At 47.5% G+C, this 15,688-nt stretch overlaps 1 protein-coding gene across 1 annotated transcript in view; it reads left to right on the top strand.

Moving 5' to 3' along the window:
* LOC121288972 overlaps nucleotides 1-9,761 on the top strand; it is a 93,132-nt gene extending 83,371 nt beyond the window's left edge. Inside the window, exons 3-5 of the mRNA XM_041207837.1 lie at nucleotides 360-495; nucleotides 6,405-6,482; nucleotides 9,695-9,761. Coding sequence (XP_041063771.1) covers nucleotides 360-495; nucleotides 6,405-6,482; nucleotides 9,695-9,761 — 281 coding nt within the window. The remainder of the gene's footprint in view (nucleotides 1-359; nucleotides 496-6,404; nucleotides 6,483-9,694) is intronic.
* The last annotated feature ends 5,927 nt before the right edge of the window (nucleotides 9,762-15,688 follow it).

The raw sequence follows: 15,688 nt of genomic DNA, 5'->3' as shown, positions 1-15,688 counted from the left end.
CCAGACTACACTATCTTCATGGATTTCTAATGGGAATATTAAATATGTATTCACTGTGTCTTTGAGACTAGAGTTGGGAAAAAGCGATGGTGCATTTGTATGTTTAGAGCTATGATAATTTATGCCAACACAAAGTTTAACAAGCACTGAAGACTCCTAGAGATCACAGAGTATATACAAGGACCATCAACAATCAGATTAAATGACTGGACACTCGGTTGGATAGTTGATTGTTTCTGTTTGAATGGCTGAGGTGGTCTGTCCCCGGGTGAATGATACACTGTCCCTAGGCATTTGTATCTCCTTCCAATGCTCCATGTCCATTACTGATCTGTGTGAACATTGCTGATATTTTTCAGAAGCCGGGTCTCCAGATTTGGTTCCTGCTATCCTGGGATGTATGCTGGGTTTCCTTCTGCTCCTGATCATTGCTGTAATCATTTTGTTCTATGTAAAACGATGGGTGTGTTTCACAAACACATCAACACACAACAGGTAAATAGAAATAGTTCAATCCTTAGATTCTGTATGTCTGCGTGTTCTGTTGTTATTTGAAATTGGTAATTTTTTTCAACTGTGAGCTTATCTACATCTATCCCTATCTTCTCTTTCTTTATCATGCTCTCTGACCTCCTCTCTCCATCTCTCTCCATTTAACATTGTTTTTTCTCTCTCTCTGCTCTTGGCAGATTGGGGGATTCTCTGATATCCACTGTTCTTTTAAAATCTCATTCTATTTCTGTTTCTCTGGCCCTGATACAATATGGAGGTGTGATGGAGTGTCTGGGAACATCAGCAAACGGCAATCTGAGAACGTGGTGACATGAGGAACCCTAATTGATATTAATGCATAGGCTCATTTCAATATTGTTTGTGGATTTGATATCTTCTATGGATATTAACATTAACCACTGCAGACCATTGACAACATGGACTGCAGCGGCTCAAGGAGGCAGCTCACCACCACCTTCTCAAGGACAACTAGGGATGGGCAATAAATGCTGGGCCCAGCCCAGCGAAGCCCACATCACGTGAATGAATAATGTATAGAGGCCTGATGAATCATTGAAATGGAGGAAGACGTGTGGGACTTTCGATAGAGAGGGAAGAAGAAGAAGTGGAAGAATGAGGTAATTGTGAAAAGAGGGAAGTTGAACCCTCTTTCCCCTACTCTCCTTTCACAGATGTTCTGCTGAATGTTGCAAAGATCAGGAAGGACCTGTTTCCCAATGGCAGGGAGAAAACGCTTGCAGAAGTAATGGGTAAATGTGGTAATAGAGGTCAGCAGTAATAATGTGACCATGAGATTGTGGGTTCAAAGTTGTAGATGGCTCAGCGATCTGACTAGGTCAAGTACAAAAACAGAAATATCCGGAAAAACTCAGCAGGTCCGGCAGCATTGGCGGACAGGAGCACAGTTGACGTTTCGAGTCCTCATGACACTTCAACAGAACTAAGTAAAAATAGGAGAGGGGTGAAATATAAGCTGGTTTAACGTGGGGTGGGGGGGGGGGGGTGGTGGGGGGAGAAGGGGGGGTGGGGGCGGTGGTTGTAGGGACAAGCAAGCAGTGATAGGAGCAGATAACCAAAAGATGCCACAGACAAAAGAACAAAGAGGTGTTGAAGGTGGTGATATTACCTAAAAGAATGTGCTAATTAAGAAAGGATAGCAGGACACGCAAGGTACAGATAGCTCTAGTCGGGGTGGGGTTAAAAAAGACTAAAAGGGCATAAAAGGTATAGATTTAAAAATAATGGAAACAGGTGGGAAAAGAAAAATCTATACAAATTATTGGAAAAAAACAAAAGGGGGAAGAAACGGAAAGGGGGCAGGGGTGGAGGAGGGAGTTCAAGATCTAAAGTTGTTGAACTCAATATTCAGTCCGGAAGGCTGTAAAGTGCCTAGTCGGAAGATGAGGTGCTGTTCCTCCAGTTTGCGTTGAGCTTCACTGGAACAATGCAGCAGGCCAAGGACAGACATGTGGGCATGAGAGCAGGGTGGAGTGTTGAAATGGCAAGCTTCAGGGAGGTCTGGGTCATGCTTGCGGACAGACCGAAGGTGTTCTGCAAAGCGGTTGCCCAGTTTACGTTTGGTCTCTCCAATGTAGAGGAAACCACATTGGGAGCAACGAATGCAGTAGACTAAGTTGAGGGAATTGCAAGTGAAATGCTGCTTCACTTGAAAGGAGTGTTTGGGCCCTTGGACGGTGAGGAGAGAGGAAGTGAAGAGGCAGGTGTTGCATCTTTTGCGTGGGCATGGGCAGGTGCCGTAGGTGGGGGTTGAGGAGGAGGGGGTGATGGAGGAGTGGACCAGGGTATCCCGGAGGGAACGATCCCTAAGGAATGCCGACAGTGGGGGTGAAGGGAAGATGTGTTTGGTGGTGGCATCATGCTGGAGTTGGCGGAAATGGCGGAGGATGATCCTTTGAATGCGGAGGCTGGTGGGGTGATAAGTGAGGACAAGGGGGACCCTATCATGTTTCTGGGAGGGAGGAGAAGGCATGAGGGCGGATGCGTGGGAGAAGGGCCGGACACGGTTGAGGGCCCTGTCAACGACCGCAGATGGAAAACCTCGGTTAAGGAAGAAGGAGGACATGTCAGAGGAACTGTTTTTGAAGGTAGCATCTTCGGAACAGATGCGACGGAGGCGAAGGAACTGAGAGAATGGGATGGAGTCCTTACAGGAAGCGGGGTGTGAGGAGCTGTAGTCGAGGTAGCTGTGGGAGTCGGTAGGCTTGTAATGGATGTTGGTGGACAATCTATCACCAGAAATTGAGACAGAGAGGTCAAGGAAGGGAAGGGAAGTGTCAGAGATGGACCACGTGAAAATGATGGAGGGGTGGAAATTGGAAGCAAAATTAATACATTTTTCCAGGTCCCGACGAGAGCGTGAAGCAGCACCGACGTAATCATCGATGTACCGGAGAAAGAGTTGTGGGAGGGGGCCGGAGTAGGACTGGAACAAGGAATGTTCCACATACCCCATAAAGAGACAGGCATAGCTGGGGCCCATGCGGGTACCCATAGCCACACCTTTTATTTGGAGGAAGTGAGAGGAGTTGAAGGAGAAATTGTTCAGCGTGAGAACAAGTTCAGCCAGCCGGAGGAGAGTAGTGGTGGATGGGGATTGTTCGGGCCTCTGTTCGAGGAAGAAGCTAAGGGCCCTCAGACCATCCTGGTGGGGGATGGAGGTGTAGAGGGATTGGACGTCCATGGTGAAGAGGAAGCGGTTGGGGCCAGGGAACTGGAAATTGTTGATGTGACGTAAGGTGTCAGAGGAATCACGGATGTAGGTGGGAAGGGACTGGACAAGGGGAGAGAGAAGGGAGTCAAGATAATGAGAAATGAGTTCTGTGGGGCAGGAACAGGCTGACACGATCGGTCTACCGGGACAGTTCTGTTTGTGGATTTTGGGTAGGAGGTAGAAGCGGGCCGTCCGAGGTTGGGAGACTATCAGGTTGGAAGCTGTGGAATGACTAGCTCAGGTGATGAGTACACACCTAAATCCTACAACAAACTCTCCATGTCAGGCCTCCTTAAGCACTGTTATGAATTTGCAAACAATCCCACCTCTGCTTCCCTAACAACTTTTATCTGTCACCTGTGCTCTCTCCTCAGCCTCATGGTCTTTAAGAAACTCAGCATCGTCTTTATTGATCAGTTTTTTGAAAAGCTATGATCTGGCTCAGTGCCCATCTCTTGCTTTCTCTCCATGTCACCTATTCACAATATATATTAATGATTTAGATGAGGGAATTAAATGTAATATCTCCAAATTTGCAGATGACACAAAGCTGGGTGGGAGGGTGAGCTGTGAGGAGGATGCAGAGATGCTTCAGGGTGATTTGGACAAGCTGAGAGAGTGGGCAAATGCATGGCAGATGCAGTATAATGTGGATAAATGTGAGGTTATCCACTTTGGTAGCAAAAACAGGAAGGCAGATTATTATCTGAATGGCTATAAATTGAGAGAGGGGAATGTGCAACGAGACCTGGGTGTCCTTGTACACCAGTCGCTGAAGGTAAGCATGCAGGTGCAGCAGGTGGTAAAGAAGGCAAATGGTATGTTGGCCTTCATAGCGAGAGGATTCGAGTACAGGAACAGGGATGTCTTACTGCAATTGTACAGGGCCTTGGTGAGACCACACCTGGAATATTGTGTGCAGTTTTGGTCTCCTTATCTGAGGAAGGATGTTCTTGCTATAGAGGGAGTGCAGCGAAGGTTTACCAGACTGATTCCTGGGATGGTGGGACTGACATATGAGGAGAGATTGAGTCGGTTAGGATTATATTCACTGGAGTTCAGAAGAATGAAGGGGGATCTCATAGAAACCTATAAAATTCTAACGGGACTAGACAGGTTAGATGCAGGAAGGATGTTCCCGATGGTGGGAGAGTCCAGAACCAGGGGTCACAGTCTGAGAATACGGGGTAGACCATTTAGGACTGAGATGAGGAGAAATTTCTTCACCCAGAGAGTGGTGAGCCTGTGGAATTCACTACCACAGAAAGTAGTTGAGACCAAAATATTGTATGTTTTGAAGAAGGAGTTAGATATAGTTCTTGGGGCGAAAGGGATCAAAGGATATGGGGAGAAAGCGGGAGCAGGCTATTGAGTTGGATGATCAGCCATGATCATAATGAATGGCGGAGCAGGCTCGAAGGGCCGAATGGCCTACTCCTGCTCCTAGTTTCCCAAAGTGAGCATGTTAGGTACAGCGAACGATTAGGAAGACTGACGACTGGAGTACAGAAGTTTTCCTACAATTGTACAGGTTCTTAGTCAGACTACACCTGGAATACAGTATGCCTGTTTGGCCTCCATATTTAAGGGAAGGTGTATTTACATTCTTCAAACATATTAGCCATGCAGGAGGGTTGGAATACCTACTAACCGCTGGAAGGATTAGCTGAAGAAGAGCAAGAGGCCGACAGTGAAAGAAGCAGCTAGACAACATTAACGTCTGGCTTAACCAGAACTCCAACAACCAGGTCATCCACAGTTGTTATGGTCTGGATGTTTGGAAGACCATGGTTGCCTACACCACTCAGCGGCACTTAGGCAATAATGATGGTTGCACTAAGGCAGTACAGTGACGGTTCACTGGATTGGTCCCTGGGATGAGGGGGTTGTCCTATGATGGAGGCTTCGTAAATTGGGTTTCTTTTCTCTGGAGTTTAGAAGAATGAGAGACAATTTGATGGAAACATACAAGATTCTGAAGGGGTTTGACAGGGTGGACTCAGCTTGTCTCTGACTTGTCCTTGTACCCATGGAGTTGATGTGACTGGTCTAGTGAAACATCCAACAGTGGTGACCCCTCCAGCCACTTCCACCTCCTAACCCAAGGTGTTGGTGGTGGAGAACTCGCTGATGGTGATTCCATCGATGGTGATGAGGAGCTGGCTGGGCTTTTCATTCTTGGGAACAGACCTTGCTAATCCAAGCTGGGAAGTTATTCAGACCTTGCTGTAAACTGGAATGAATTGCTTCATTATTGGAGGAACTAAACACTGCAGAGTTGTTAGGGGAGGGGGGCCCACTCCTGACCTTCGGATGGAGGGAAGGTTATTGAAAAGGCAGCTAAGGATGACTGGGCAGAGGATTCTTCCCTGAGGAATTCCTACAGCAATGTACTGAGGCGATTGACCTCCAACAACCATAACAATCTTCCCGAGTTAGGTATGAGTCAGCCACTGATGGGATATTTCCCTCCTGAGCTGGGCCCAGTCTGCTAGAGCTACTTAACAAACATACAAATTAGGAGCAGGACTAGGTCACTCAACCCCTCGAGACTGCTCCGTTATTTGATAAAATCATGGCTGATCTGATTGTAGTCTCAACTCCGCTTTCCCGCCAAGACTGATACCCTTTGATTCCCTTGTTAGTCAAGAGTCTAACCCTGCATTAAAAATATTCAATGACCCTGCCTCCATTGGTCTTTGAGAAAGAGAGTTCCAAAGACACACTACCCCTGGAGAGGAAAAAAATTCTCCTCAACTCCATCTTAAACAGGCGACCCCTTATTTTTAAACATTTCCCCTGGTTCTAGTCTCTCACATTTGGTGGCACCTTTTACCACCAGCTCCACAGGAAGAAGATTAAAGACATTCAGCCAACCTGGAATCAATTTGGGAATGTTTCCCAGATGGTCTATTACTCACTTTTAGCAGAGTGGGGCTGACCAGTCCGAGCTGTGGAACAGGAACAGGGAGGATAGACTATTGGAAGGTCCGTCGATCAGGGTGGGGGCCGGAGATTGTAAAGGTGCTCAGATTCTTATTGTCTCTCTATCACTGCCTCTCCCGTTGGGCGATTTGTGTGCATTTTGTTGGGTAAATATACAGTAAAACACTGCTCTGTGATAAATGAATCTCTGTTTACCTGATGTAACATCATTTAGGGCTACAGATGAAGAGGCCAACGCCACAGTTGATGCAACAGTTTATGGTGAGCAAACACTGAAATTTTATGGTAACAGGTGCAGAGAGAGGGAATTGCAGCCACTCAGTTTCATGATGAAATTTTATGGTTTAACTAACGTCTGTTCCATCTTGCGGATGTGTTTCAGCATGAATTTATCATGTGATTTATCTAGTGCTATTCCTTCCTAGTTGATTACTGGGAAGTATTTGTTCCTCGCAGTGTAACATTGATTTTCCTGCTCCCCATCTTGTGCCCTTCATTCATTACATCTGGAACTGGATCCACAGGGTAGGAGGCAGCTGGATTAAATAATTGCTTCCAAGAACTCCCCATGGCTCTGCCGCGTTCCTTCCCTGAGACCAGAAACCAATTGGGAAATGGGAGTCTGTTCATCGAGGCTTCTTGTCCATTCTTTTAGGACATTTCCACAATGAGTTCAATGGCTCATTTTACAAAACTCAGGGTGGAATTTCCAGTGCTCGCTGGTGGCGGGTGTGAGCGGACAATATGGCGGTGGGAAGGCAGGTGGTGATTGTCTGCTCAGCCCGCTGATGGTGGGCCACGATCATCGGGAACCTCATTGTAATACTCCAGCGTATCATTATCCGGCCATCCCATCAGGATCTTGCCCCCCCGCTGGATCATCCACCCAACTCGGTGGGAAAGCACTCCAACGTGTTTCACAGCAGCACAGAGGAACCTGCACTTGGCGGCCTTCACTTTGGGTAACCTGGAGCTGAGTGAACAGCAACGTCCTGCAGAGCTCACCAGGGTCGCCTGTTGCTTTGCAGGCTTCAGGGGCGCAGGTGGGTTGGGGTTAAATACTGCTCTGCCTGACTGGTAGTGGAGGGAGGAATCAGGGGGCAAGTGCAGCCCTACCTCTGCGGTGACATTTGAGGGTGTGTGTGAGCGCTATGATGGGACTTCAGGGAAGGTGCCTCCAAATTCCTCTTCAGAGGTTTCTTCGGAGCCTGATTGGAGGTCCTGGATCATGGGCTCTGTCGGCTGTTTCCCAGATGTGCCTGCGGAAGCAAGGGGAGATAATGAGTGCCTGGCAGTGGCCTGTGAAAGAGGACACATCACTCACAGCGTGGACGTCTGATGGATGTTGCACTGCTGGATCCTCACCTGGTAGAGCAGCACCAACCTCACTGTCAGCACAGAACCGGTCCCGGTCATCGCCGGCCAGCTGGATGGCTCTGTTTTTAAAGTCCTTAAGGCCTTAATTTCAGGCATTCCACAGGCCTGTGGCCTCCCTCTCCTGTTGTGTGCCACTTTGTCCTGCATGGGTAGAGATGGGGAGATTATATCAGGACACCTGCCGGACCAGATGGTAAGTATACCTGGCCTGTGTGGGTGGTGAGTGGTCCCATGGACGGGATGAGGACAATGACGGTGTGTGTGTGAGAGAGTGAATGGTGATGTCCCTCGCACTGGCAGTGAGCGAGGGCCCTGTGGGTGTGTGATGGGTTTGTGTGAATGTGTGAGTTGGGAGTGATGAAAACAGTGACTTACCCTGGGGAATGGAGGAGATCATTCATCCTCTCGCGGCACAAGGTAGCTGTCCTCCTCTGAAGGGCATTGCCGCTGCCACCGCTTCCGAAGCCGGGTTAGTGATGTTGCTGTTCATCCTGCAGCCAGAGCGTGGGGGGGTGGGGTACAGGACATCCCAGCGGACTCCACGGTATCCAACAGTCGCGTGAGAGATGCCTCGCTGATCCTGGGGGCTGCGTCTTTTCCAGTTTTAGTGCCATGTCCTCTGTGCAGCGGTGGTGAGCTGGAAGCAAGGAGCGCTGTGCGTGTGACTGGACTGCAAACATGGTGCCTGGGGGTGATGGAGCAACCAGGTGACGATGGGAGGGTGAATGAGAGCTCGCCTGCCATGGAAATGGCGTGTTTCCCAGGAGTGTATTAATAATGAGGCAGGTTCAAGACGATACGGTGTGAGAACCCACCAAGGCAGCCAGCGGGTACCACCCCCTACCGCACTCAGTGCAAATTTGGGAAAATTCCACCCTCAGTGTTTAAAGAGATCCAGCCCAGGCTGGTCTGTATCCTCAGAGATATTGGACATGCTTTTAAAGCTGAAGAGGGAGCATGGCAAAGTGAGTCAGTGCCTGGGTGAAAGATGCAGTAGGAAGCAGGCAGAGGAGAGTGCAGGGCAGTGGGCATCATCTGGCATCAGGCAGCGGACAGCAGGAAGCGGGCAGTGGGGAGAGGACAGTGGGTAGTGGGCAGTAGGTGGGTTCAGCTGAGAAGTTAGTGGACAGTGAGAGCTCAACTGTAAAACTCAGGCACAAACCCACAGGAACAGGCCCTGCTACAAGGGATGTGCTCTGGGAGGAGAATCTCATCTGAGGAAGCCTGGGATTTACCTCGTTGGGCCACTTTCACCCTTGGAAGCTGTTCCAAACAGGTTTGGTCCAACAGTGGAGATGAGGCTGCTCACCAATTTGGACCTCATGTACCGAAGTCACCATCAGAGACACATCTGCATTTAAACATATTGCAATTCCTTGTTTCTGAAGCTGAAGAGTTGCAGTTGAATGTAGTGGGTTAAGTTCCCCCTCCATTTTAACTGATCTCACCCAGCTGTCCCGGTCACTGCCAGCAGTACTGAGGGTGAGGTGGGGGGACGTGGTGGTGGTTAATAGACCCCATTGCATTTCCCTTCCAATAGAGTTTTGGCTGCTCCAGCCCCAATAGATTTGTATCTGATGGGACATTTTATCTTTCAGGTCTAAAACCCACCAACAATCTACCAGCTCCTTCTTCTGCTGTGGTAAGTAAATGGATCAAGGTGTAGACTTCAGCAATAAGTAAAACTATAAAACAAATGATATATTTAATATATTCCTAAATTATCAAGTTACCAGTGATATTGTAGCAATGATAATGGAGTGGCAGAATGTATCACTGCTATATTTTTATATTTGCATTGCACATCCAGTTACATTAATCTTTCAGTTACAGTGATCATTTACTCATAGTAATAATTAACATGAAGCTATGAAGTGATCATTCACTTAGATTAATAATTCAGTAACAGATTATTCACATACAATAATCATTCTGTTATAGTAATAATTCAGAGTGAGCCATCATTTACAGTGAACATTCATTTAAAGTCATTATTCAACTACAGTATAAAGTAAATTCAGGTGATATTCACCCAAAGAAACAACTAATTTAAAGTGATTATTTGCATGTTTCTCAAATTAAATGGAACAGTGAAATTCCACATCTGATGTTTTTATTACATTCCAGTCAAATGATGATCAAATCCATTATGCTGAACTGCAGCTCGGACAAGGCACTAACAGTCCACCAGTAACACCGTGTGAAACATACTCCGGGTATGCTTCTGTGAAATGCAGTTAATCACCTGAGTATTTTGGTCACTACTGCCAGACAAACATACTCTCTGAAACATTCTGCTCTCGTTCCTAAGCTGAAATGGGATGGACTCAGCCCTTCTTAAACTCTGATATTACTGGACAGTCAGACTCTCCCAGACTCACTCTACTGCTCTTTCCTCTTAGCTCTGCAAATGTTTCTTTTAAAAGTATTTATCCATTTGAAGACTTGCCACACCCCTAGCCCCCTTCCACAACTCTTTCTCCGGTACATCGATGATTACTTCGGTGCTGCTTCATGCTCTCGTCAGGAGTTGGAAAAATGTATTAATTTTGCTTCCAATCTCCACCCCTCCATTATTTTCACGTGGTCCATCTCTGACACTTCCCTTCCCTTCCTTGACCTCTCTGTCTCAATCTCTGGTGATAGACTGTCCACCAATATCCATTACAAGCCTACCGACTCCCACAGCTACCTTGACTACAGCTCCTCACACCCCGCTTCCTGTAAGGACTCCATCCCATTCTCTCAGTTCCTTCGCCTCCGTCGCATCTGTTCTGATGATGCTACCTTCAAAAACAGTTCCTCTGACATGTCCTCCTTCTTCCTTAACCGAGGTTTTCCACCCACGGTCGTTGACAGAGCCCTCAACCGTGTCCAGCCCATCTCCCGCGCATTCGCCCTCACGCCTTCTCCTCCCTCCCAGAGACATGATAGGGTCCCCCTTGTCCTCACTTATCACCCCACCAGCCTCCGCATTCAAAGGATCATCCTCAGCCATTTCCGCCAACTCCAGCATGATGCCACCACCAAACACATCTTCCCTTCACCCCCCCTATCGGCATTCCATACGGATCGTTCCCTCCGGGACACCCTGGTCCACTCCTCCATCACCCCCTACTCACCAACCCCCACCTATGGCACCACCCCATGCCCACGCAAAAGATGTAACACCTGCCCCTTCACTTCCTCTCTCCTCACCGTCCAAGGGCCCAAACACTCCTTTCAAGTGAAGCAGCATTTCACTTGCATTTCCCCCAACTTAGTCTACTGCATTCGTTGCTCCCAATGCGGTCTCCTCTACATTGGAGAGACCAAACGTAAACTGGGCGACCGCTTTGCAGAACACCTGCGATCTGTCCACAAGAATGACCCAAACCTCCCTGTCTCTTGCCATTTCAACACTCCACCCTGCTCTCTTGCCCACATGTCTGTCCTTGGCCTGCTGCATTGTTCCAGTGAAGCCCAATGCAAACTGGAGGAACAGCACCTCATCTTCCGACTAGGCACTTTACAGCCTTCCGGACTGAATATTGAATTCAACAACTTTAGGTCTTGACCTCCCCTCTCCATCCCCACCCCCGTTCTGTTTCTTCCCCCTTCCTTTTATTTTTTTCCAATAAATTATATAGATTTTTCTTTTTCCCAGCTATTTCCATTATTTTAAAATATTTTTAAATCTTTTATGCTCCCCCACCCCCACTAGAGCTATACCTTGAGTGCCCTACCATCCATTCTTAATTAGCACATTCGTTTAGATAATATCACCAACTTCGACACCTATGTGTTCTTTTGTTCTGCCGTCTGTGACATCTTTTTAAGATCTGCTTCTATCACTGCTTTTGCCTACAACCACCACCCCCCCCCACCCCACCCCACCCCCAACCACCTTAAACCAGCTTATATTTCAACCCATCCTGGGATTCACCTAGTTCTGTCGAAGGGTCATGAGGACTCAAAACGTCAACTCTTTTCTTCTCCGCCGATGCTGCCAGACCTGCTGAGTTTTTCCAGGTAATTCTGTTTTTGTTTTAGATTTCCAGTATCCGCAGTTTTTTGTTTTTTTTTTTGTTTTTATCCCTAGCCAAGCTGTTCCAGTACAGCTACAACTGGCATCTACCCGGCTATGTGGAAAATTGCCCAGGTATGTCCTGTACACAAAAAGCAGGACAAATCCAACCCAGCCAATTACCGGCCCATCAGTCTACTCTCCATCATCATTAAAGTAATGGAAGGGGGTCATCGACTGTGCTGTCAAGTGGCACTTAGTCAGCAATAACCTGCTGACTGACACCCAGTTTGGGTTCTGCCAGGGCCACTCAGCTCCTGACCTCATTACAGCCTTGGTTCAAACATGGACAAAAGAGCTGAACTCCCGAGGTGAGGTGAGAGTGACTGCCTTTGAGTTTAAGGCAGCATTTGACCAAATGTAGCATCAAGGGGCCCTAGCAAAACTGGAGTCAATGGGAATCAGGGGCAAAAACTCTCCACTGGTTGGAGTCATACCCAGCACAAAGGTTGTGGTTGTTGGAGGTCAGTCATCTCAGTTCCAGGACATCACTGCAGGAGTTCCTCAGGGTAGTGTCCTCGGCCCAACCATCTTCAGCTGCTTCATCAATGACCTTCCTTCCATCATAAGGTCAGAAGTGGGGATGTTCGCTGATGATTGCACAATGTTCAGCACCATTCACAACTCCTCAGATACTGAAGCAGTCCATGTCCAAATGCAGCAAGACCTGGACAATATCCAGGCTTGGGCTGACAAATCTAAAATCTATTTTGGACTGTTGCCTTAAAGAGGGTATGTAATTGGGAGTCAGGTTAATTAGGGATTTTAGGAGTTATAGTATTACACAATTGTAGTCTTATGTATGTGTTTGAAATCTTTTAATTTGTTAATAAATATTTTAAGTTTAACTGTAAAATCTCTAAAGGTCTTGATGGACTCATTACTTCTGAATTCAGTGCTCACATCTTCTTGTAATAGATACAAATTGCAAAACCGTTGTGATAGCGTGACCAAGTTTCCCTTGTGGATTTGGTCAGTCTGGCACATATCACCTGCCACGTTATAACAGTGTGTGCATTTCTGTGTGTGTGTGTATATATACATATATATGGTGTTTTAAATATTTTTGAACTCTTTCTGATTAGTGATGATTCTATAGTTTATATTCAGGTTGTCCTATTCCACTTGAATCTTTGTAAAGAGCTCACGGACATTCTGTTGTTTTGTAAACAGCTTTTGCTTCTTTTTATAATAGGTTCTGCTGTGGTTTGTGAGAAGTTTATATAAAGTTTATCGGCTTGAAGGGGATTTGGGGTGTCAGTCTCTGAAGTCAGGGGTCTGGGTCACAGTGGTCAGTATCGTAGAATTAATGAATGGTGTAAGCACAGAAGAACAAGACCATTCGACTCATTGTGTGTGCACCTCCTGCCACCCTCCAGACCTGTTTGTGACAGGAAATCGAGCATCTCTGACACCACATGAAGGCATTCTGGCTCAGGCACGAGGACCATACTGAAAGGTAAAATATGCCAGGGAAAGATTCAGACAGGGTACCCAGGATTTTCGATGTTGCATTGGAGTCAACATCCAGGCGAGGAACAGATGGAAGGGGATCCTGTTCCCCAAAGGGGCAGAATTCCCAGAAGCAACATCTCCACTGAAGATTGTGAGTTAGAGTCCAAGTCCAGGGCTTTATCCGGAAACTAAGGCCAACACTTCCAATGTCCTATTGAGGGAGTGTTGCAGTATCGGAGATGCCAACCCTCTGATGTGATTTTAAACCAAGGCCCCATTTGCTCTCTCAGGGGCACTTAAAAGGTTCCATGGCACTATTTTGTAGAAGAGTAGGGGAGGTCTCCCTGGTGTCCAGATCAACCTTTATCCCTCAATCACAAAAACAGATTAATCTACATTATCACATTGCTGTTTGTGGGAGCTTGCTGTGCACAAGTTAGCTGCCTCATTTCCTACACTACACAGCGGTAACAACGGTTCAGAAGTATTTTTGAATTGACATGTTGGACTCAAAATGTTGGGCGGAATCGAATGCTCTGGCTGGTGTTGAGTTTGGAGGCGGGAAGGGTTTGTAATTTGGCAGGACGATGGCTTTACCAGAGCACCGGTCACCTCCCAGCTTCACCTTCATTAAGATCTGCGCTGGGAAGGCCCATGGTCGACCTTCCTGCTCTAGCGCCAGTGAGACCCTTAAATGGTCAAGTGATGACGACACAATCCACGGCATCAATTTTATTAACCCAGCTGCAGGTGAAGCTGTCACCATGCAGCACGTACGACAGGTACAACCATGCAGCCAGCGCAGGTGGAGCAGTCATCATGCAGCACGTAAGACAGGTACAACCGTGCAGCCAGTGCAGGTGGAGCTGTCACCATGCAGCACGTACAACAGGTACAACCGTGCAGCCAGCGCAGGTGGAGCTGTCACCATGCAGCACGTACGACAGGTACAACCGTGCAGCCAGCGCAGGTGGAGCTGTCACCATGCAGCACGTACGACAGGTACAACCGTGCAGCCAGCGCAGGTGGAGCAGTCCCTTGGTCAAAGGCACTTGGTGCCTGATCAAAGAGCTGGACCTCGGGAAAGGGGGGGCCTGCTGAAAGCCACCCACATGCCCTTCTTACTAACCCCCCCGACCCTGGGAAAGCAACCCTGCATCCCCCGCCCCTGCCTCCACCCTCCCACCCCCTCTGAGTCTGGGTTGCTCTGTGATCCTCGGACTCTGGTTCCTGTCCTTCCGTCAGCAGCCACTGCCTCCCTGGTGGCGCTGATGAGCACAAGAGCTGCCAGTCTCTGACTGGCCGGTTGGTGTCAGTCGGTGAGACCTCCCTCCCCGGGGGCCTTGATTCCAGGGCAAGGCCAGCCACTGGCCCCGTTGCTTTGTGCTTTGGCGGACTTTCCAAAAAAGAGGCAACGTGGGTCTCTCTCCGGCTCTCCAGCTGGCAGGAAAGACCCCCAACACCACAACAAAGGTCCACCAATTAACCCTGTCTCTCTCTACACAGATGCTACCAGACCTGCTGAGTTTTTTCTGTTTTTATTTCAGATTTCCAGCATCTGCAGTATTTTGCTTTTCTTCAGAAGTGCTTAAATTGAGTATGAGGTGCTCTGGGGGCATCCCAAAGTCACGAAAGGTGCTATATAAATGGAAGTCTTTGTTTTAAACTCTCGCAAGGACCAACTCAGAGACTGGCACCATGGGGCCTACAGCGGCCTCGAGGTCACCCAACATGGGGACTCATCAATGAGGCATCATCATCAGGGGATGTTCAGCTCCTGCCAGATTCCAAAGTGTAAACACTAGGAAAACACAGAGTAGGAAAAGCAAAATAGAGAAAGGAGGGTGGGAACAGGAAGTGGAGGATGCTCGAAGCCAGTAATGTTTTGCATGAGGCTGATTCATATTTGCCTCGAATGGAATTGAGTTATTGGGTAAATTTCTTACTTTGAATATCACGTGAGGCTATTAGGTTTCAAGTTTTACAGAAAATCAAACAGAATTACTGAATCTAAACATAACAAAAATCCAGTATTTTAAACTTTATAAAGAATTTAACTCAATTTGTTAACCTTGTGAAGACATGTCTTAGAACGAGAGCTTCCCTCAGACTGTTTGCTCTGATTAATTATCTGGCTCTTGGTTATAATATTTACGGATGGGTCTCAGAGACTGATTGTCATAAAACAGTCCTGAAATTATTCCCCTCCTTGGGGAGGTTCTGTTTTGGGGAGACTCTGTGACTGTGCAAAGATTGTTGGGAGAGAGTGGGTCAGTAACCTCTGCGTCCCCTCAAGAGCAGTGTTGTCGTGACTGGGTGTGTAGGTGATGGGTCTCGGGCTCTGGTATCACAGGCTCTCTGAGTGAACTCCATTCTACCCTGTGTCACATGTTAATTCCAAGTGAAGCTTCAGCAGAGGAACTTGGTGCCTAGTGTGGTGCTTTGTGACCAGAAGAGCTATTTCACCATCTGCAGTCTGTACTTCACTGTGATTGAAACACGTATTAACAGGAACTGAAAGGGAATGTTTTCTTTGATTAGACCTCCAGCGCTCACAGACTTTTGGAAGGGAGAGTTCCATATTTCCACTACCCTTTGTG

This window comes from Carcharodon carcharias, chromosome 2, assembly GCF_017639515.1.
Source record: "Carcharodon carcharias isolate sCarCar2 chromosome 2, sCarCar2.pri, whole genome shotgun sequence".
Taxonomy (NCBI): Eukaryota; Metazoa; Chordata; class Chondrichthyes; order Lamniformes; family Lamnidae; genus Carcharodon; species Carcharodon carcharias.
This window is presented reverse-complemented; position numbering and strand designations above follow the sequence as displayed.